The following is a 24,383-nucleotide window of genomic DNA, read 5'->3' as shown; positions in this document are numbered from 1 at the left end:
ACAGAAGCGTGTGCCCTTCATCCAATCCAACCCTCACAACAGAGAATTACGGCTGCCAATGAAGTCAGGCAGCACTGTGCTAAAGGTTAATTTGTAAACACAGTTGGAAATTAATAGTTGTACAGCATGGCTGGTTTCATTTCTGGAATATATCTTCCAATAATAAACCAAGATACAGCTTCTCAAGCATCCGAAACCAAAATGGTCACTGAGGCATGCACTTGTCTGTCTGCGTCCAGGGCTAACCAAACAATTAATAACACTGTGTATTCTAACAGAATGCAGATGAGAGAAGCCAAAGGAAACCTAATACCAACCTTAGCTCCAATATTTATTTTTTTTTAAGTATTGGGATTTGAAGAGTCAGCTCAACAGCCTGAAAACTGGCTAACAGTTTGCTCACTGTTAAACAGTGCTGAGAGGGAATCTGTTCTAAAACCAGCCAAGTGGTTCAAACTGCCTCTAAATACCACACCCCCACAGCATTTTCCAAGCAAGTCTGAGAATTTAGCAGCTGTGAAAGTAATACAGAAGGCTTCAACAGCTGAAATTAAGACTTTAAATTCAGTACTGCTCACATCTTTCCCAAAAGGAGCACATCATATTGCTCCCAGTAACTCACGGGAACCACCCCCCAGCTATAAAATAGGAAAGACATCTGCTATCATCCTCTGATATAGAAGTACGCTTTATAAAGCTCTTAAATATATTCCACTCTGAAGTCTCCAGTAAGATCACAGTGGCTATACTGAGTTAAAGAAGTCATCTTGTGCTCTTCCTCCATAGGCCAGTGTGGAAACCTAAATGTGTCCTGATTAAGGCCTTTTGCAAGCTACCAAACTATGCAAAATATCTAAGGTTGATAAGGGATAAAAGGTGCAAATGCAATAGTTAAAGACTAAGTAAACAAAAGTAATACTTACATGATTGCAGTCTGAAGAGATTTCATTATCTGGCTGAAAGGAGAAAAAAGGAGTGTCAGTTCACTACGCATGAGATGCACTTAACATGCAGAAGAGTATAAACTTACAGAAACTAACACACTGTCAGTTTGTTTTCATTATAAGAAACAATTTGACATAAGCAATAGGAATTTTAAAAGCTGCATAAAAAGTGTGATATCTAAGTACCAAAAAGATTGAAATAACAGGTACTTTAGACTTTTAGCTGTCTTAACTCTACAGAACATAAACAGCGCAAGAGTAGCAGCATTTATGTAGACACTGCAAAAACATAATGAATCCGCTTGTGTTTGACCCAATTGCCCAAACTAAAGCGGCAAAAAAGCAGCTGTGGGAAAACAAAGGTGTAAAGTTTAAAGAAAAATAAAAAAGTTTCTTGCGTACAGCCAAAGGACAAAGGTAGGACTCGCTTCCCTCCCACAGACTGAAGTGTTCTTATTCCCCATTTGAGAAGCAATGTATTTTCTTTCAGCTGTACACAGAGGGGCTGGTTCAAAGCAGCCCTGAGATTTATGCCTTCAACCATGATAAACTGGTAACATCCATTATTTGTATATCATTTCAAAACATTTGCTATATTCTCCCAGGGAACCACTTCAGAAAGAACTCTGGCTGCAAACCATCCTGTCCTCCCTCCAGCCTGAGTAGCTCCCACAATGGAGAACTCCCTGAAAAAAGTTCATACAAATCCATCTCAGTTCCATAGCAAACCAGCACAAACGCAGGGTAAAATCACCTGGCCATCACACCCACAGAAAAAAATCAATCCTGACTCACAATGTCTCTGCTTCCACTGATACTTAAGATGCCAGACATGGCCTAAAAGCCACAGACACAAAACCACTCAAAGCTTAAACACATCATTGACACCACCACATTAGGCCTCAGACATTTGACATAAGAGAATGAGCATTTCATCAGTTTTGGAAGCAAGCAGCCTACATCCCAAAGAGCTCTTCAGTACAAGAGTTTGCTGCTGCACAACATGTTACACCAACACTTGCACTGTTGCTGCTTCAGAGAGCACAAACACAAGTTTATGAGGAAAAGAGAGCATGGGAAATGTTTCCCAGTCCCTAATTACAGCCATTATTAACTAAAGCACTTTCATTTTGTATAGCAGGAAGTGGCAGAAATTACCTCTCCACTTAGAACATAAACAAAAGAGTACCTGAAGGATCACAGTAATTAATTGCAGTTTGGTCAGACTGACACCATCTAAAACCATGCCTCCCAAAGTAATCATAAATTTGAAAATCAGGATATCAACTTTTTTTAAAAGGCTGGCTTTTTAAAAGGCCTGTTTGTTATCCTCAGTGCGCAGAACAGATTCTCACAACTGAAAACTCAAATGACATCCAAATTACACCATTTTAAAGGAGCCTCTAAGAACCACGCTATTATGAACTTACCAAGTAGTTTTTTCTTCATTTTCTGCACCCATCCTAATTATTCAGCAGACAGAGGTTTTAGACTAAGACCATTTTTAAAAGCTGTGAGTCAGAATGCCCTCCACTGAAGTTGCTGTCTCAGTCTTTTCGTCAAGGATAGTTTATAAACATATATAGGTTAACGCTGTAATTCTCCTCTAGAGGACAGGACTTACTAACACATCCTGCAAGTAGAAGAATTTTAAGGGCCAGAGAGCACTCTCTCAAAACCCATCCTGGTTGCTTCAGTTATTTTTGCATCCTCCAACCCAGTAACCTTTGCTTCAGATCCACCAAAGTTTAAAGCTCATTTTTTTTCTGGAAAGATGAGCCCAGGAAGATAACAGACCAGTTCTCACTGACCTGGGAAGCTTAAACAAGCTTTTCTTGAAATACACAGCATTAAAATACTGCACATTGAAATACCAGCTTTCCCTGTACTCTGCAGCAAACCCCAGCTCTGAGAAATCAAGCCTTATTCTGAGAAGAGTAGTGGAAGTAAAATGGGACCTAACTAAGCTTTAGTACTGTATGCGTTCACAGCTCAGTATGTAAATATGCAAAAGCATAATATCTAGGCAATAATCCTTTAGCTACTATCGCAAGTGTACGAGAGGTTGGTGCAGTGGCAATGCTGACCGGCTTCTCCTAATTTAAGTGTAGCAAAAGGAGAAAAGTAATCTTTTTTATCTTGTCTCTGATAAACTGAAGGGCTGAGTTTGAGGGAGGGGAAGAAAAATCTCCCCAGCGTAACCCACACCAGTTCTGCCTTTGAGGAGCCTGTGGCCCTCTATCCACCATATCCACCCAAGAAACCTTCTAAACAAGCAGTTTCAGAACAGTATGCTTGTGTAGTAAGAGCCATGAAAAAAAGGTAAGTTTCAAATTACAACTAAGAGAAGCTGAGGAGCAAGAAAAGCTGCATTGTGTCATTCCCACGTGGTGAGCTTGAGGAACACAGATGCTCAGAGACCCCCAAGGGCGGGGCAAAGAAGGAGAGCAGCCCAGACCCACACCACATGCTAGTCGAGGCATTTGAGGAAAGGAAGCTGATGGCAAGGAGGATATTCCACCAGTTACCAAGGGAGAAGGACTCCTCTTACATCTCCTAACTGAAGGATTAAAAACAGACTTTACAGAAAGTACATGTGCCTCTAGGCTCACAGAAGCTTTTGCCGTTTAGCAGCTTTGGTGGGAATACATTGCCTCCCTTTGCAGTTCTCTGAAAAGCTCTCCAAACTCCTTCACGCACTAGCACTCATATTCCAGGGTATGAGCATCACTTCCTACCTCCCAGGAAAAGCAGAGTTTAGAACAAGTACAGCTATAAGAAAACCTGAACAGAAAAAGCATTTCCTTCCATTCAGTCACATACAACAGACACAAGTCATACTGCATTAGTATTGTGAACTCTACAGAAAAATTTGAAAGGTTTCTATGAAGTCACATCACCACCAGGCTACGAGATCGTCAACACCGTTGTGTTTAGAAGTGCCTGTTCTCATCCACCAGATCTCAACTCACACAAACAAGCCGTGACAGCCATCCCTTTCTAAATCTCCGTTTCAGCAGTGCTATAAAACTAGGTCAAAACTACACAGCAAGTGAGCAACCCACCACCACTACCCAGGCGCAAGGAGGCACAAGGTGCTGGTGTTTTAGCTGCTGAAATGAACAATCATGCTGGTTCCCAGCAATACTTTAGTTGTAGCTGTATCACGAACCAGTGCCACCATGTAGTAAAAAGCACACTGCCTAGGTGCAATTCCTGGCACCCTCACAGTCTGAGTGAGAGCCCTTTCAGCTGTGCATAAAAAAAACAGACTGGATCTGGTCTTATTCCATCACATCCTAAAAAAATAATTCACACCACTGGATTTTGAAAAGCAAGGTAAGAATCCTAATCAACTATGTGGATGAAACTCAAGGTCTTGAGAGAACTCTGCAGAGACTATTTTAATCACCAGCAGCTGCTTGACCTTCCTTTCCTTTGCTCCCTGGCAAATATCACACAAATAGAAGAGTCTCAAGTCAACTGCATGAGTGCCTTTATTCCCCAAATTTAATCCCTCCTTAGAGCAGAACAGGGGATGACAGGGGATGACAGCAGATGTTTCCACTACTCTTAAGGCAAGAGTAGCAGCGCACTTGCTGAAAAGTAAGGACTGGGCATATTTCAAATACAAACTATGGATAATCTTCAGACATTGAAGACAACGGACTTTGGACCTGCCCATTCAAGCAAAAACCACCAAGAACCAGTGTGAGCAACCCAGCAAAATAAAAAGGCAATTGGGCAACTGGCTTGAGGACAGGAGGAACTCCATAGATGCTCTCTCACTAAATTCAGGAACAGATTGCAAAAAGAGCAAACAAGTCAATTAGGAAAGTATGGTAATTAAATCAGCTACCTTCCCATGAAAGAGAGGGTAGGCAGAAGTCCAGCCAGACTGCGGGTGTTCCCCAGCTTACTGCACTGTCACACATACAATATGCTACAGAGCACAGTGCGTATGGATACACAGTACAGGCAGCTCATGGTTCCCTGCCACAGCATTTAAGTTTTCCACTCTGACCTAAAAAACACATTTATCACTAGCATCTGTAGAGAAACTAGAGCAGGCCTGCTGACCCAGGAGCTTCTAACGAGGAAGCAAGCAAGATGATAAAGGGAAAACCGACTTCTTAGCTGTGTCCTTCCCACAGGTAACACACCCAGACAGGACAGCAAGCTCACAACACAGCACTTCAGTCTGCAGGTATCAAGCTAGCTAGACTTGCGACACCAGAAAAAAGCACAGTCTAGATGCAAGGTAGAGTTCAAGGAGACATCTGGGGGAGCCACACTCCTGCAAACCTGAACCTGATCCCTTCCTGAGGCAACCGCTGGAAATTATCCCACAGAAGAATCTGTCGAAACATGAACAGATACAGTAGTCTAGGCAAGAATCAACACAGCTTTTGTAAAAGTAGAAAAACCACACATCGCACAACCACCCATGCTTCAAATCTACTGAAACATCCTGGAGTTCTGTGCCAACAAGCATATGGCTACAGTAAACCATTTTCACACATCCTGCAATCTTGAAAGAGTCATGTGTGATAAAGTTAAAACCAGCGATAGCGATAATTTAAGTTCAAAACAGATGAGAAGACTTCGTAATCTAATTACACATTTAGTGAGCAATGGAAGTTAAACTTGTTAAAGCTGAGTCTGAAATATTCTCTAATGCCAGTGAACTGTCAGTACTAAAAACAAACCCAGTGTTGTCATGTCAGGAAAAAAAAAAAAAAAACCAACCTCTACGCTTACCATTCATGCTTTGAAAAAAGCCAGTTTGAGGCATAGTACTGTGCCTATACCATGCACCAAGTTACCAAGCTCCAAGCTTCCATATACTTTGCTTATTTCACGTAAGTAATTTTTTGCCCCACTTGAGAGCCACAGCCTGCAACACCGAAAATCATTTGGCCAAATAATTATTTCCACATTGGTTGGGCACTCCTAGTTTATGCAAACTTAGTAGTACAAGTTATACACAAACACCTAACAACTGACTCCAAAACATACACAGAACTTGGTGTATGAAAGTCAAATCATCATGACCAGCAATTTCTTTAGCCACCCCCCCACACACACACAAAGCACAAGTAGCACATCACACCAAATTTTGCAACTGTTTTTCACTGTTTTAACCAAATTCTAGATTCCCCAAACTTTTCCACCTATGCTGACATTTTATATCCTCCATCAGTATGATACCATTAAGACAAGTATGCCCATTCAGAAAAGGTATCACAAAACAAAAACAGAAAACCCCAGCACAAAATGTTGTATGCCCTTCTGGTCCAGCAGCCAAGGAAAAAAAGGAGGCAAGGATGAAGTGGGTCTTGTCCACTTGTACTTTGAGGATCCAGCGTTCAGTATCTGCTTCAAACACCACGAAAGTATAGCAAGTTTTACCAAAGCTACACAGGAAAGGATATGTAGTCAACAGAATTTTAGTAATTGTTATGTTTTGCTTGTTTCACATTTGCTTAACACTAAGCAAAGTCTTCAGCAGGCTGCGTGCCTTTTCTCCACAGCAGAGATCCCTCCCTGTGCAAATACCATAAGCAGTAAAATGACAGAAAATGCTCAAGTTTTAGTTCTGATGCATCTAAAACGACCACAGATCACAGTGCAATTAAAGAAAACACACCGATTCCATCCATCCAACAAGTCAAATATCTTTGCTGGGTATTTCTTACCAGCAGATTACTCTCTCCCAGCCAGCTGTTCCTGTGCAAAGCGGGTGCTTGGAGGCTGCACAGCTGCTCCGTGGTAGAAGTGCCAGGCACTGTGCGAAACAGTCCTCTCATGCATGGTATTCTTGTCCCTGCTGCTTCCCTCTCCCTGCACCGGGGACTCTCAAGCCCTTAAGCCCTCTTAGCAGGGACCTTTCTCATTTCAACACTGATCCACGCATCAGACCACGTTCTAACGGTCAGCACGACCAAAGCAAATTTGCCCCAGATGTTCATTTGTTCTTCCCTTAGTCCCCTCTCTTCCTTCTCTTGGAGGCTTTCCAGCCAGTCCCAATGCATCACAGAGTGAGACAGACCCTGAAATTATGCTTGCCACAGAAGTTTGGCAGCACTGCTACCAGATACAGTGTTTCCCGTAACACTCCTCCACAACAGAGCTTTCCTGCTAAGCACAGCACCTACACTGAGCTGCAGATCCAGCCAGGAGGTTTCAGGATTTGCTCCTGGAAAGCTCTCACAACACTGGCGAAAAACCTAAGAGACCAAAAGGCATGCAATGATGCTGGTAGTGTCACACAGAGGATGAAAGCAGAAGGCGAGCTATTAGACAAAGCCAGGAGGGTGAAACCACAGCAGATCGCTTAACCAACCCAATATCCCACCAACTGAGGGTGGAAATCTGCCGTCTTCTTGGCCTCTGCTGCTGGCTCCTGCTCATGGCAGAGTCAAAAACTCAGCAAATCAACAGAAAAGTTGTTCAACATTTTAGCATTTTCTGCTGGGCCAGTACAAATGGACTTATGATATTGAATCCCACCAGCATCAGGCAGATCATTGGGAAAGTACAGCAGCATCTCTACCTGCAGCATCAGTCATCCCACACATCTATTTAAGCTACACCAAGACAATCTAACTCTCAAACTACCTTCCTGGACAACTCACTCTCTGCCTTAACCCCAACTAGAAATATCCCCAAATAACTGAAGCTACTATTCCAGTAGACAGGTAAAAATTGACAGTATGGGTTTCTGCAGTACTGTAGAGCATCTGCTGGGGGATGCTGCGGAGAAATAGGTGAATAACAGAATGGAAGCCCCAACAAATTATTTCAGTGCAACAGCTAATGAAAAAGCTTTTATGAAATACATTCATCCTTTCCAAGTCAAAATTTCATTACTTGTCTTCAACAGAAGATGTGAAGTCTCTGTATGTACTCTATAGTACCACAGGTTGAGCTTAACTTTACAGAAAGCTTCAAAAAAGCCATGAACAGTTCACAAGCAAGATGCGGTTTTACACAAAAAATGCTGTTGTAGGTGGTGTGCTAGAGCCCCCGTCTCCCAAGGGGAGCCTGTCCTATGTTCTGCTACTCAAAAAATAATGTTTTGGATGTACATGGCCTGGAAATAAAAGAAATCCTTACCACATCAACTTTGTACAGAAGCTGAGAAAAACATTCATACCAAAAGCTCTGTGTCCCAAGGCACCTGAGAAGCACAGTACTCCAGCACAGGTTTCAGAGCACACGTTGCTTACTCATCTCCCCACTCTCACAATTTAATGAAGTGTTATGCTGCAAAGCAAAGCAATCGAGCTCCAACACTCCCCACTTGCAAGCAGCTTCATTACACTACAGTTGCTCATGTACTGGATAGTATCTCTAACCACTACCAGGCTCCTCCTCCAAGGGCTCTTGCTTCATTCAGCATAAACAGAACAATGCTCTAAACACTCTGCCAGCCAATATTCATATTTGTCTTTGTTATTCAACACATGGGCTCATGACTCCAATTTTCCAACTGAAAGCCATACAGCACTCCCAAAGATCGTTCCCCAGGAGCAGTTTCTTCCTGCTCTTTGAACAAGGCACATGTGTCACATCAATCAGGGAGCTTAGCCTCACCAAGGCCAATAAGCATCTTGTGCCCATTGCTCAGCCACACCAGCGGCACTGCTTTAATCCTGATGATTTACATTCACACATTCCACCTCTGAACCAAAATAAGAGAGCATCCAAACAGGTGGGAAGCAGACTCAGCTATTTTTAACTCCTGCCAGCTATTCTATTTAGAAGCAATAAAAATCAAATACCTCAAGCCACATCAGCCTTAACCACAAACCACAAGAACTATTTTAGTCTTCCCTCCTTCCTTCAGGACAGTGGCAAGAGTCCTACTCTTCCCCCCACCTGCCCCAGTTTTTTAAGGGGAGAGAAAAAATAAACATGGAGTTACCTCTATCACAGCTGACAGCATTTCAAATCAGAGCAATGGAGGCACAAGCAGATTTAACATCAGTACTTCCAAAAAGTGCTGGACATTATACATGGACAAACAGGCGTGCAAAAGGACTTGCACAACACCAGGCACTAGTTCCTCACTGTTATAAGAAAAGGACTATTTTAGCTTTCCACATGGCTTATATCCTCCTGAATTCCCATGCAATATTCAGCAAGCTCCTGTTACCTTGCTAAAAGGTGGGGAGATGTACCAAGGGACCCCACATGCCAGCTTTGCAGTGCTATTACCCTGCAAGAGATTTTCTGAAAGCACAAAGTCTCCTGGACCTCGCCTGTCAGTCTAGCCACCTTCCTGAGAGATGAAGCATAATGAAGTCTCCCTCAAAAGCAAGAGCAGCCTTAGCACAGGCAGCCTTCAGCCGCTTCTAACAGCAGGATTTGAAATAAAACATTGGCATTTTCTTCAGAAGATCTGCAGGGCCCCAATATATCACTTGCTTCTTCCCCACAGTAAGAGGCAGGTGAAAAACAAGAGCCCTGAGCTAGGCAACTCCCTGCTTTGTTAAAATAACCATTTCGGTTCTTCTCACGCTTCAGCATTAACCACAACCACCAGCTTTATCATGCCCTGTATGTGGCAATTTTATCACAGTACTGTTCAAAACACGCAAAAAACCCTACAACAAATGCTTGATGACCATGCTCAGCCACCATCCTCTCCTCGGCTGCATCCATCCTCTCTTTCTCCATTACAACACCCACAAGCTCACTGAAAAAGCTGTAGGTACCTCACAGCTGCCGGGAAAACCCAATGGTGACCTGAGGCTCCCTGGTGCTAGGGTGACAGCAATTAAAACACTGTTAGGACACATTCCAGTATAAGTTCATTATGTCAAACATAACACAGGAGCTGAGAAGAGCCATGCTGCACGCAAGCTCTTGACTTGACACCACTTACAGGGGCCAGATGTCTAGATTTTAAAACACTTCAAAAGATCAGCCAGTGTCAGAAAAAAAGCTGGACTTGCTACATTATTCATTCTTCAATTCTTCTCAAAGAAATTTCTCTGTTGATAACTTTCTGGTTATTCAAAATAGCACATCCCATTACACTAGTGAGGCAAAAGTCACAGAGACAGGCTGCTATAAATTCACTTAAGGAACAGCACTGCCTTTGTAACACAGTGGGAATACGTGCAAATAAGCAAAGTGTTAACACATATTAAGGTCTAGAAAACAGCCCACAACGGCAACTTGCAAGCAGCATCACTCTGCAACAAAGAATTAGGACATTGCCTCAGCAGTCCAGAGGACTTCACCAGCCCTGTATGAGTTTCCCCCATGAGATCCGTTTTGCTGGATTCTTACCATCACCCAATGAACTCAGCAGCAAAACTCTGTAGGCTATTTTTAGGGAGTCCTAGAAACAGCACAGCTTCCATTTCAAGTCCCTCCCATATGGGTAGGGCTGCCTCTGAGACATGTTGAGAAGAACCCCTGCTCCCTACACTACCCTGTGCTTCAAAAGGCAACATTGAGCTGTGCTGCCCATCTAACAATCTACCATCAATTTTATATCCTTTCTAAAAAAAAAGTTACAAGGCACTCAACAGTAAGTTTCAAAACTTTCTTTAGGGTGGCCCAGTAGGGCACCCATCTTGTTAACGCTCACAATTAAACAGCTCTAGTTAATTGTTTTGCAGTTCTCCCCAGAAACATGAATTATGGTTACATGCAATCTGGGTCAGCCAAAAGAACACCAGTCAGGATAAGCCAACCAAAGCCTTAGTCACAAAGAGGTACCCACCACCAGTCTTTCTGACCAAGAAACTGACGAAATTCAAGTGCATGCAAGCAGCCAGAATTTGAGTCCTCTCTCCTCACACTCCAAAGAACCAAAACAACCACCAAGTCCATCTGATGGATGGTACCATCAAGCAGTAAGACTGGCAATGAAATTCAGAATTCACAAGGATGCTGGTGAAATCACATCACAGAACTGCTGTGTGACAGGAAACCCACAGTGGGTGCTTCTGCTCTTGAAGCCATCGCTACACAGCTCAGGAACCTGCTAACACGCTGCCATGGCAAAACTTTCCTTTCCTCCTCCAGGAACTAGTCACAAGCTTCTGATAAACAAGCCTTTTCTACACGTGCAGACAAGATGGGTTCTCAATTAGAACTGCATTCACTTCAATACCTTGACACTGAGGCACTGAACTAAAAAAAAAAAAAAAAAGAAATTTTTTCTAATCACTAAAAAGAAAAAAAAAAATAATCACTTATTCTCAAGTCTCAAAGGTCATAATGACCAGGAAAGCTAGGCTGATATATCAACAAATTTTCCATGTAAAACAACTGTTCTGATCCAATATTGAAGTTGAACACTTCAGTTCTACTTTAACAATACTCATCTTCTGCATTTTAATTAAGTTCCCATTTCTATCCAAAAGCAGCTTGAAGCGTGGATAAGTAATTCAGTAGATAATGTCTTGCCATTTTTAAGCATTATTAAAAAAGATAGAAACATTAAGATGCAAGCATTTAAATAATTACAGATAGTATCAATTTCATCAGGAAACATACCAAGCTTAGCAATAAAAGCTAAAATTAGCTGCAAAATAGTATCACCAGACCAGAAAGCTCTAGAAAAATTACTGGAGTGTTCAAGCACGACTGAAATTATTCAAATCTAAGCTTCTTGCTTACTTAAATCAATCTGCCTGGGAGCCACACATATTGTTGTGGTAAATTGATTTCCCTAGCGTCTGGTTCTCCTTTCGTAAGAGCCATGACAAGAAAAAGGAAAAGACCAGAAAGACAAGATGAAATCAGCTGATTCACAACATCATTAGGCATTCTGCATTCAGACAGATTATACATCACAACATTGAACCAAGTTAATAAATGTCTTGCAAGTAAAAGCAGCCAGGCACAGTGACTCAGGCCAGAGCTGCTAGGTACAGCTCCCACTCGCAGACCTCAGCACCAGATCAGAAATACCATTTTTCTCCTTGGAGGCTCATGCAATGCAGCATGGCTAATGCATTTTGGTTTGGCTTACTACCTTATCTCTGGTATACTTCAGCAACACACACTTAGATTTTATATGCACAAGTGTATGAACCATATTTTCATCAAACCTATGGCGTTAATGCCTTTACTGATGTGAAAAATATAGTAGCACTTCATCCCTGCTTGGCCAAAAGGCAGGAGGCATGCCATTCAAAAGAAGTCTTACTGAAAAGCATAACATACTTGATTAAATACTTAGAACATTTGTCTAAAGAATGGTGCTGGTAAAAACAGCAGCTTGTTTTTAAACCTGACAGAGAAGCAAGATAAAAAAATTAATCAAAAAAACCTAAAACAGTATCACACAGCAGTTCCCAAGACTTACCCTTTGCTATGAGCTAACTGTGCAGTCTTCAGTGAGAAAAGCTATTTGAGCTTTTCTTCAGGACCAAGTTTTTGTGCACACCAAATGGAAGTGATTGCTGCCTGTTCATTTCTCACAGGGGAGCTGCATTTCATATAAGGAGTTATCCAGAAACATTTACTATACACATCTGCACCAATAAGGAAATGAGTCATCAACCCACTGGCAGGCCTGATTCACAGCACACCACTCGGGCTATTTAGGAATCTGTGTACAGAATACAGGGGAAAGGCAGATGAAAGCCACAAGAGACTAGATATAAAACACAGACTACTTTAAATGCATTTGTTTCCTCCTTTGCTTGGGCCTAATTTCTTCAAAAGCACAGGACCAGTGTGGTATTGTACACAACCACAGAACTTTTCACCTGGATGAATCATAATGTTTTCTTTATATAACTGGAAGAAAAACAAGCTCTAATGTTTATTTTAACCCTGGATAAAATCACTTGGATTTTGTTCAACAGAAAAATCAACACGAGACTTTACAGTCAAGTGCTAAGGCAAGGTTTCCATGGGATTAGTAACAAACCACCAAATAAAAATTCTGCTTGCCTTCACACATGAAAACAAAAGCCCTGTGACAGGACCAAACCAAGTACCTTTCTCCAGTTCACCACACTGATTCAAGGATTAAAACTAAGAAAACTGTACATACATCTTCATATTTAAGCTCTGCACTTCCTCACGAGCTTAGATACAATTTTAAATTAACCTTGTTCCCAGGAGAAGCCTGGGGTACTGAGCTGCAGCACACTTCTCCATAGGTACTGGTCTTCTCTGCCATAGAAGCTTGCCTTCTGATGCATTTTGTATTTTTGACAGCTCCTTTCAAAAAAGCACTAAGGTTTTTCAGCTTGAACTGCTCAGCTCAATAGCTATATAGAGCTGTTAAGCCAAGCCAAGCATTTTGCTTGAAAATTCTGACCACAATGGTAATTCAGAGGATATAAAATGATACCACAGTAAGCAGCCAGATCAGTAACAGTTTCCCCTAAGGCAGACAAAGAAATTATAGCTGACTAGTTTCGCACAGATGAGTAACTTCAAAAAAAAAAAAGACGTTTGATGATGTATTTTAAAAGTGAGCTTGAAGAGTTTTCTGGAAAGCAATGTTCGTAGAAAGATATCTTACTGGTATGCAGAAGTGCCAGACACCTGCCCGAAAATCCTTCCAATTACTGTTTCCATAACTCCTACTTAAAAAGCTATGAATAAAGACAAGCTGCAATTAAAAAGACGAAACACACCTACAGCTTCTCTGCTAATAACGACAGAGAGAAAATAACGGGGGAGGGAGAGAGAGACAAGAAAAGCAGTAAGCTAGTCACAGCCATGCTACACCACTGCTGCAGATAGCTCTGTACAAACACACAGCATGCCACTGTGCAGTACCACCACCAATACCACTGCTGAACAGTTCTCACCTGTCAAAACACAGGAATTTAATCAACAATTCAACTGCTCTAGAAACAGCTGGTTATTCTTCCTCCAGATTATTTCTGACAAACAGCAAAAACAATTACAAGGCTCAGGAATACAGACCTAAAAGCCAGTCAGTCACCTGCTCCAGCCAGGGGAGGCTGGAAGGGCTGCAGGAAAGTACACAGGCAGCACTACACCTTCCTGCTGTAACTTGAATTTTCGATTGTATCTAAAAGAGAACTTCAGAGTTTAAGTATTTATTAAGTAACAACTGCCATTTGATAGAAAATACTTTATTCAATCTCTGGTCGGTCAATGGTGGTGGTCTCAATTATATATTTATATATAATTATTAAATATAATATATTATTAATAGTTATGCACTATTAAACTGTTTGAAGCTACACACTAAGGCAAGGCTTTCCTACCACCTGAAGCCCAGTTGTGGCTGAAGAAATAAACATGAAGTTACAAATCTCACATCTCTACAGGCATGGAAATGCCCAACAGGGAATACCTAATTTTTAGGATTACTTCCAGTATGCTGATGACAGAGCCCAGGCAGTCCTCACTGCAGAACCTGATAAAATAAGGAGATTCTTTTGTCCCAACTAATAAGCAGAATAAACATGTTTTCCCCAACAGATAACACTTGAGAATAGGACTAAGAGTCCGATCTGTTCTTATCCAAGTGGCACAGGTACGCAGATGTGGTTTGCATGTCCACAAAAAGGCAGTGGCATACTTCTGGGGACATTCAGGTGAAAAGCTGACAGCAGTACCCTCAGGTAAACAGTTTTCCACCCAGTGGAGTGTTCAAATCCCTTGCATGCAGATTTTTATCTGAATGATAAGAAAAAAATGTTGGGGTAGTGCAACAACAAGGTGAGATCTGAATGCTTTAAGCACAGGTCAACATTCCAACCAAAACCACCTGTTTTGGTTTCCCTCAGTATCTTTGAGTAGCCTTGAAGAGTTCTTGCTCAGGGCGAGAATTAACTCTACTGGGTGAAAAAACTTGTCCATCTCCATACAAAAGGAAAACTTAAAAAAATTACCCATCAGGTTACCAAGTAATTTATCTGTGCATTTTAGGGTTACCATACAATACAGAGTAGAGAAGATGCTGGAGATACAATTGTCCCATGACAATTCTTAATGAAAGATTACACCCAGAATACCAGAGGCATTAGATGCATCAAAAAGATCTCCAGAAACAAGTTAGGTATTTCCAAGCAACACTGAGGGGCAGGAGCATCCCTGGTAGGTGTGTGCATGAAGGAAGAAAACCTGGCACAGTAGCAACTGTTACTACATCTTGTGAGATGCATACTGATTTATTATTTCCTTTTTTTAGTGAAAATAAAATCTTAGCAAAATATATACTGAAAATGAGCATTCAAAGCTCCAGTGCCGTCATCTGGGTAAGAGCCCAAATGTGACACAACAGGAGTTTGACGCATCTAGAAAATGAGAGCAGACTGGGAACTCAAGAGCAAAATCTTCTCCAGCAACTATTTGTGGCATTCAGATGCAATCCATAGGGGTTTTCCAACCTGACAATTAATGGAAAGTTATTGTACACAGTTTTCTATAAACTATGTTTGAACTCATTGATGGCACAATAAGAAAGAGACAACTTACACAGCAAGAGCAAGATCATAGTTTGTGCTGAAAGGGACACGTAAAGGTCACTTAGATTTTTTTTTTTTCCTTTGTGTGCATTTTTATCAGCTACATTTTGAAATATGTAGCTCATGGTGAGTGCTAGGCTTGGCACCAAAACAAGTGGTTTACTGCTCTTTGCCCAGGCGATGCAGAGGGTGTAGCAATGTATTACCTCCATCCTCATTGCCCTTGAAAACAAGAAGCAAGGACATAAAAGCCTTAAACATAAATTAAGAACTGCCACATTCAGACAATTTTCATTGAATCACAGGCCAGGCATTCCCAAAGTAACATTTTCAGGCTTCCTGAAGCCTGAAAAATTGAATTTAGTGAATTCAGGTTTGCATTTTGAACTATAACACAGCATCTATCACATTACCCAAGGCAACCAGATTAACAAGGGTATTTTTATAATGGCTAATCTAGCAAATTACCAAACTAGCCTTAACACAGAGATCAAGAAGAGAAGATACTGTGGAATAACTTTAATTTTCATCTATTTCTGCACAAGACACTTACCCTCTTTTAGCTCATCCTTTTTCCAAGACAAATCCTAAAACAACTCCAAAATAAAACACTCATTAAGTATTACACATTAACTAAGGTGGTATAACTGTACTGCAAAGAATCCCCATTTAGGCAAGTGTATTGTCTTCACACCTCTCAAGCCGCTGAAGCACTGACATTTCACTGTCGCCTGCATTTAGCAGGGAGCAATAGAAGGTTCATTACCACGATGAACAGAGGGCAAATACAATTAAATGTCCATCTAACCCTTCTCAGTGAAATACAGCTTTGCATTGCATCTGTATTACACATCAGATTTTTTCTGGTTTTCCTGCTTTCCACTGAGCCAAAGCCACTCACAACAGCATCCTGGTGCTAAAGGGAAGGATTGCATTTATCCTTCCTCTAGGTGCCAGTTTACCTTAGGTCAACCTGAGCTATCATGGACCTGCTCCCTCAAAACCGATCCCCAGGTTCAGGTCAACCTGAAAGCAGGAGAAGCCAGCAAAAAATCTCTATATTCTCTTCTCTACAGGACCAGTGAGATTGATAATCTGAAACCCTGGGAGGAGCTCTTACCATAAGAAACCACACAAGGGCACAAACCTGCAAGGTACATTTGCGGGCTGACAGAACAGCTTGGCTGACTCAAAAGAGTCTTTTTTATTAATAAAAAAAAAAATCCCACTGTGCCAAAGTGGCTGCCAATTCTTCAGGCAAACTGGATGAGAAATTAGAGTGAATTACAGGAATTAATATCAGGAAATCTTAGGACTTATTCTAAAGTCTTCACTGTACTGCACACACATTCCTGTGATAGATGTACTACTACATTTCTCAAAAAAAACCCACAATCAAATAAGTTAATATGTTCCTTATCAGTTACATTTGTAATTATATTTTAGAGCCTAAGCCTTGCAAACCTAGTACCACATTGTTAGAGATGTGCAACAACCAGAAGGAAGCCCATGCACCAAATCCAACTCAAACCGCTGTGAGAAAGGCTGGTTTGCTCTGACTAAGCTCCCAGGCTTGTTACCACAAGCACTAGCACTGTAGTTTCCCACAGATTCACACATTCAAAAGTAATTTAAGATATAGAAGGCTTCTGCCCATTTGAACTTGCAAAGCTGCTGCTCAGAGTACAAGTGATGCTACCCTGTTTCAGTGATGACGGGTCCTATGTCCTCAAGTAACTGTTACTGCACAAGACAACAGTCTTCAGAAAACACAGTTGTTCAGCTTGTTCTTGAGACTCAAAATGGGAAGAAAATGTATTATTAAAGCATATATTCTTCTCTTGGGTCTTCCAGTGAACAGTCCTTGAATGATCCCAGCCTTCCCATTCCTGAAGAGCTAAACAACATAACCTGCTTGGAACACTGCATCCACAGCAATAGCAGCTACACAAATAAAAATTGCTTCTGCAAACCAAGACTAATTGCACATTGCTTTTAGGGAAGGGAGAGGTGGGTGCAACACTACTTGTCTGGTCTAGGGAGATAAACAGTAACTCTGATATTTTCATCTCAGCAAGTTATCACAGGTGATTAGTTCCAACTTCAGAACTGGAGGAAGAGATTCTGCATGGAAGTATCAAACATTTGGAATAGCAAGTTTCCCTACACATTGCTTCAAAACCAGAGCAAGCAATTGCACAGACTTGGCACTAGGTTTGCTGACTTTTTACAGTTAGGCATCCTCTAAAACACCCAGGCAGTTTCCCACACATTTCTGGAAGACTGCCTCCTTGAATGACTGCTGTACAGTGGGAAACCTTGTCAGAACAAGCACGATCTTACTAAAACAGGTGGGGCTCACCGCTAGAAACCAGTTCTTACTGCCCTTCAAGATAAGCAAATCTGAGTTAATCCATCAATTATTCAAACTTAAGACTTGATCCTACTTCCCCATTTTCTATTTAAAGTTTCGGTGGAAGTAGGATTAGCAGAGTGAAGCTTTACACTGTAAAGACAGGAAAGCCAGGAAAGTTGTGCAGCATCCAGGCTTTACACAGCAGCACCGTAACCTAAGGTGCTGATAGGCACTTGGCCAAAATGCTTTAATTCTCGTAAGGCAGATTTGCAGTATCTTCTGGGGTAAAAAAAAAAAAAAAAAAAAGAAATTAAGTACAGTCTATGCAAGAACACCTCTGAATTTAAAAGTTATTCATGCTGGTTTTTCAGAAATCTTTCCTTACTTAGGCTCATTAACAGCCTCCATGCTAATTTGTGCTACGATTTTTTTGAAAATTAGTTTTGTTACTACACTGCCCCAGCCTCGTTAGCATAAAATTTCAGGCAGATTCACTTCCAGCCCCCTTCACTGGTGCAGTTTAGCATCATTTAGAAAGGAGCAGGTTAGGACTGACCACACACACTCCCACTGCCTTTGCTAGAGCCAGCTCCCAGTGCAGTGGGTGACTACATACCTCAAGAACCCAAGAGCAGACAGCTGAGCCTGCCTGCAACCAAAGCATTTGGTTATTAACTCTTTGAACCAACTTACACAACTAAAAGTCATTTTTTCCCTTTAAAAGAGACCCAATTTTGCTGACAGTTTGAGGTTTCAATATAATTCTCTTACAAAGCCTGTCTCAGTTGCATTTTGAAGAAAAGAGCTTTTGAGCACTTACTTGCTTCATTTTTTCCATTTCAAATTTGCTCAGTTTGCACAAAAGATCTTTCTCTTAATTGCCAGCACCAAAAACAAGCCATGATACGAAAATCAAGTGGGGTTTCATTATACCTTATACAGCTTGTGCCAAAATGCATTACTAAATCAGCGGTTACAATCATTGGTAATAGGGACTTTTGGCACAAAAATGCTGAAAAGCAAAGATGTTTTGTGACTCCAAAATAAGCAGATTCCTCAAGGACATAGGTACAATCTCACTTCTTGACCAGACCTTTATTAAATTAATCATCTCTGCCTGTTAGATCAGAGCTGCCTTCTAAATACAAACAGGAGAGTAGTAGTTAATGAAAAACTAAATTTTACATGATGACAAGCATTAATAAATATGCTAATTTCTTCATTTAGTTGGCATTTGTAACACTACTACAAAGAAGTTAAGTTGCTTCAAATATTTCTCTGGAAGAATTGCAGTGTTTCATAAAGTAGCACATCTTGCCCATTTTCCTGACACCCCGTTTTGGTGCACCAGGCTGTAAATGCACCCAAATGACTCCCTGCAAGGGGCAACATCACAAAATTAAACACCATTCTCTTTAAAGTGAGACAAAGGAGCCATTTGATAGCAGGTTGCAAGTAGCTATCTTCCTCCAGAGGGAACCACTCTGCAAATGGCAGCAGCAAACACAAGGTGGTAGACAGCACTGGAGTTTTAACAGATGCTGGGGATTTCCTAGCCTAACACATATTAGGACTCAGTATTTGCACTCCTGATCTCCAGCACCAAGCAGTTAATTTGCATGTTAATTAGAAACAGGTCACCAGAAAATTGCACCAGACAACCTTTCTGTATTGACTAGCAAGGACAACGAAGCATTTCCATGAAGTCTATATCCCTTTTAAGCACATTCCCATCGGTCTGTGAGCAACCCAGAAGTTCACTGTAAATCAAGGTGCTCCTTCTGTTGACTGAGAGCATCCATTTCAATACATTCATATCTCAGATCACTAGATCTGGTTTAATATCAGACATCTTTTGAGACTTGCAAAACAAATCAGCAAGTCTGAGCAACACTAGAGAAAACAATGACAAATTATTCTCACTAGAAAACCTCCTTTTACCACCATACAAAGTTAAACAGAATTAAGTCTGAAAGAAAAGCACAGGTAACTATGCCAGAGAGAAAGCTTATCAACTAGTTAAATTTGTGCAGCTCTCAAGCCTGCATGTTTCTTCACTCTGCTTCGCAGTCACATTCACTGGCAGTAGCAGGTTTAAGAAGAGAGGAGGCAGCAGAAAAGGTGTTATGGGTGTTTTAACTACCTGGAAATGCACTCTGTAGCATCCTTTCCTCTTTGAACCTTCTTTTATATACCAATCTATAGTATTATGCTTAAATCAAATGCCCCTTCAGCTTAGTTTTAGGGCTCTTACATTGCCAAGTCTAATAAAACTGAATTATTGCTGCTGATTGTCATATATGAGACTCACCAGCACCTCAACTTCTGAGAATTCATTTTCTCCAGAACTTCCAAGATTGATCACTTGAAGTTACCAGCCAATAACCCCATGATTTCAAAACAGAGCGCAATAGTATTACAAGGCTGCACTTCAGTTTAACACTATATTGTATTTTCAATTTTAGCTGTTACTGCAAAGTCATAGCCAATTGACTTGATTTAAAATGTTGAGCTTTGTGTACATCTTTCATGCTTGTAACAGGCACTCTTAAATGAGAGAGACTTGTCTGAAGAAGTCTTGCCCAGCTCCTTGACCATATTGCCTGTGGGACTTGCTAGATCTTGCCTGCCGCTCTGAAGCCCAAACATGCTGAAGTGTGGCAGTTCAAACCGGGCTTAAGGATCCACCCTGCTCAAATCTCCAGCTCTTTGCTCACGGTGGCACCTTGAACACCATCACAAATGCCAATGTTTAAGGAGCTGCACCGTTCAAGTTAACGGTTGACTGAAGGTTTGGGTTCACCCTGCAATGTCCAGTTCAGTCAGAAATTCAGTTCACAGCTCGGTCCTGCAAGCAACTCAAGTGGCATAACTAAGCACACTGCAACATGCTGTGCCACAGGAGGCTTCTCATAAACCAGCAACAGCCAAGAAAGCATTTCACATAGATACATTCTAGTTGAAGGAACTAAAGCTCCTAAGATGTGGTCCACGATATCCTTGCAGGAGAATGGAAAGCTGCTGTGAGATCAAGAAAAGGATTTTATATCAGCTCAGCTGGCTTCAAGGTTCTCTTTGATTTTTTTTAAGAAGGAACAGCTTTTGAACTACTTGCAGACAACCTGCAAAGGAGTCTGCATACATCAACACATCCAGTTTTAACACAGAAATAAGCAGACTTCTGAGCACAACCACCAATATAGCAAGCTGTGGACCACCAGCTGTGTTGCCTTGTGGATAACTGGCTAGCTGAAAAGGGTCACATAGACATAGTCCAGCTGGCTGGACAAAAATGCACATCGCTCTCAGCTTATCTGAAGTAAAGCAAAAATACACTGTCTTTGGCTGTTCTTGTTACACAATAACAGGAAGATTTCAGTGGGAAAAGAATGTTGCAGGTGGGAACAGATAACTACAGAAGAGAAACTAGGGGCGGGCTTGATATTTAGGCAACTAACCAGTAATGAGCTTAACTTTTGTAATATGTATGAGCTAATTATAACAAGGCATAAAAGGTGACTGTAAGGGACAATAAACGAAGTCTGCTGATCACTCATATTGAGTGACTGCGTCTTCCCTCCGTCGCAACATTGCCTCTTTAATACTACTTACATCAATTAATACAATTGCCAGTAGCTGACCCATTAAAAAAATAAAAATGCCTTTGTTTCAACTAAGAGGTTGAGGAAAACTTAAAATTCAATTTATGCTATTACCCAGGGAACTACAGAAAGTTAAGCAGTGGAGTATGAAAACAGGTACTGTCTTAACTCATCATTTTTGCTCCTAGGAAGTCTAAGTTGGCTATGGCCTTTTCTACTTGCTTCTTAGAAAGGCATCAACCAGACACATGATTTTTCACCAGCACGGTTTCTGAAATCCAAGCAGGCACCAAATTACACATGGAGAAAATCCTTCAGCCAGTACATGGGATCTGCACTAGGAATTCACTGCAGTAAAACAACGTTTGCCTAGTCTCAAAAGATTTGCCAGTATATTTGAAGGCTTTGACATGATCCACAGCCGTTCAGCAGTCTTTTCCTTTAGCATAGCCAGGAGAACCTAGGTGAAAAGGGTATTAAAAAAAATATATATATCTGTAAGCCCAGCAGTTAGAAACCCTATCCGTATTTGATCCCCACCTTCTTGCCTAAGAATAACTACAAGATAGCAGGAAAGAATCACTGTGATTACAATCATTTACCAAAGCTGTTCAGTAAAGGCCACAAGCCAGAGCAGTGTTTTCCATGCTCATACAGGACATAGCTGAAGACTAGTAATTGTCAAAGAACTATTTGTTTGACTTCTGTGTATAAAAAAAGCTGTCTTCCACTGACCCACTGTTAAGGTTAGATCTTGTCCTTTTATATCCACCACTGAATGAAAAGTTTCACTCCAGCTGATATCCCTTGTCCAGCCCTGTCTTTTCGTATCACTGCCTAAGGTCATTTTTAGTATCCCAATGCGAGCCATCATCTCAGCACACACAGCACTGACTTGCTAGTTAATGTTATCTCTAGCCATGCTTGAACAATCTCTTGATAACATAACAGGGATGTTTTCCTTTTTTTAAAGAAAAGCCTTATCAACAATGAAACAAAGCAGACAAGAGTTAAACACAAAAGCAACATTAAATGGAAGATAAGAGAACCCTGAAAGTGAACTCTGCAATTACACAAAAGCTTAGAATTCCAACTTTCCCACTCATCTCTGAAGGAACATGGAGAACAAAGTTTGTTGGCTATTTTTCAATCTTATGATCTTTCTGAAAACTTCAAGGAAACAGTATGCTAACACAATACTACACAACTGCTGCTTTCAGATATCCAGGATGCAGCATCTCAAATTTATGAAAAGACTGTGTTAGGTTTTCTGTGGGGAAGAGCTAGATTCTGCCTCGAAGTCCCATGATTTCCATGCTATCTTTTAATCCTGTTTGCCAACTGCCTGCTCCAGGGGTTTTTCTCTTACAAAGTTCAAGACTCAGCTGGGCTCTGGTTTCTCTGCCTGTGAGTGACAACATCCCTCTGAAGACTTCTACCAAGGAAACAGATTTTTGGGTTCTAACAAAAAAGCTTTTAAGCAGATTGCTCATACCTCAGGAACCAGCTCCTCAACTGCCTGCCAGTTTCAGTTCTGAAAAGCTCCCGGGCAAAGGATCTGTTCAGTCAGCCCATTAACCACTCAATCATTTGAGTGGAAGTCAGCAAGGGTTTATAATCCTCTGCAAGACTTACAACTTGGAGTTTGTAGGTGTTTTTAAGTTAGCACCACCTGATGTTCATTTATACAGAGAATGCTGTACTTGGGATTCCCTTAATGAGACCACTAGGCTCCTAACTTTCTTTTTTTACGAGGCACATGCTGCTTCTTATACCCCTTTGCCACTGAAGTATAGGAAGAGGGCAAGCCTTCAAATAGTACAGCATTAATTCATGACCAAACTGCTGCCCAAACCCTTCCTGTGCATAGCCATTCCCTCACTATGCAAGTCAAAACAGGCTGCACAGATGCTTTCCCATTGATACAATCAGTGCTGCTACCAACTAGACTAGAAGGTGCAATGGATTGAATACACACAAGAATAAAAGCTATCTGTCCGACAGCCTTGGCATTTCTTGCTGAATACTGCAAAGAATTCACAAAACAAAACTCAGAGACCTGTCCCAGGCTGTTTGCTGCAGGGTTACCTTTCCTAATCCCAGTTATGCGCTCATTACCCATTTGCACACACATACAGTGATGTATTAACTATGAACATGCAATAGTTTTGCTAATTAGCTCAATCAGAAAAGACTAAACATATTCAACTTCCTTAATATGAGCCAATTTAAAGACAGTACTTTATCCCTTAAGGGTAAGACTGCCTGCCATTTTCATTTAATATTGAGTCTGAAATTCATACACAATCTTCTGAAGAAAAACGAGTTTCCGAGGTAACGCAAGAGGTGGTTCTTATATAGGTCGGTTTAAGAACATACATACACCAACAAGCACTTACAAGAACTCTTTCCTCTTTTAGAAAACCACATACATCTGTCTTTGTTTGGTCTACACCAGCATATGAAATGGGTTCCAACCCTAAAGCAAAAACCAGACCACATTAAAGCAACTCAACTAATCATCCCACAAATTTCAATACACTTATAGCAAAGATTATTAAAAACACTCATGTTCTCTTCCACTATCTGCTCTCTCAAGCCCGTTTATTCATCTGCACTTCCCATTAAGAAATCACAATTAATACTTTTGGAAGTGCTTAAGTCTTCAGCTTTAGTTTACAGACAGCCTCCCAATATACAAAGCCCTGGTGAACCAGAACTCTACAAACTAAGTGCCTCCAGTTGTTTTGATTATATGCAGAAGATTTAAAATATAGAGAGAGAGCAGGGTTTTTTAAAAAACAATCTGCAAGCAGTTTGAGGTCTCCTGGGTATTGATCAAGAACTTAATAGAGTAATTACCCAGGGTTCATTAAAACATGCTTCCATTAGCCTTCCTAGATATCTAATCTGAATTCATTTACACAGCCATGTGCCACAGGTGCAAAATTTTAACCCCCTTAAGACCAGTTTCCCATAATATGGATATCTTTTCCCATCAAGGCTTCGCTAAGTCCTTGCCCTATTTCTATTGCATGGAACAGAAATA

The 24,383-nt window shown here is 41.1% G+C and overlaps 1 protein-coding gene across 1 annotated transcript in view; it reads right to left on the bottom strand.

The window, feature by feature from the left end:
• GLG1 (golgi glycoprotein 1) overlaps positions 1–24,383 on the bottom strand; it is an 86,904-nt gene that overhangs the window by 46,582 nt on the left and 15,939 nt on the right. Inside the window, exon 2 of the mRNA XM_055818547.1 lies at positions 924–956. Within this exon, the coding sequence (XP_055674522.1) occupies positions 924–956 (33 nt within the window). The remainder of the gene's footprint in view (positions 1–923; positions 957–24,383) is intronic.

Source organism: Falco peregrinus, chromosome 14, assembly GCF_023634155.1.
Source record: "Falco peregrinus isolate bFalPer1 chromosome 14, bFalPer1.pri, whole genome shotgun sequence".
Taxonomy (NCBI): Eukaryota; Metazoa; Chordata; class Aves; order Falconiformes; family Falconidae; genus Falco; species Falco peregrinus.
Note: the sequence above shows the minus strand (reverse complement) of the source record. Positions and strands in the feature narration are given on the sequence as shown.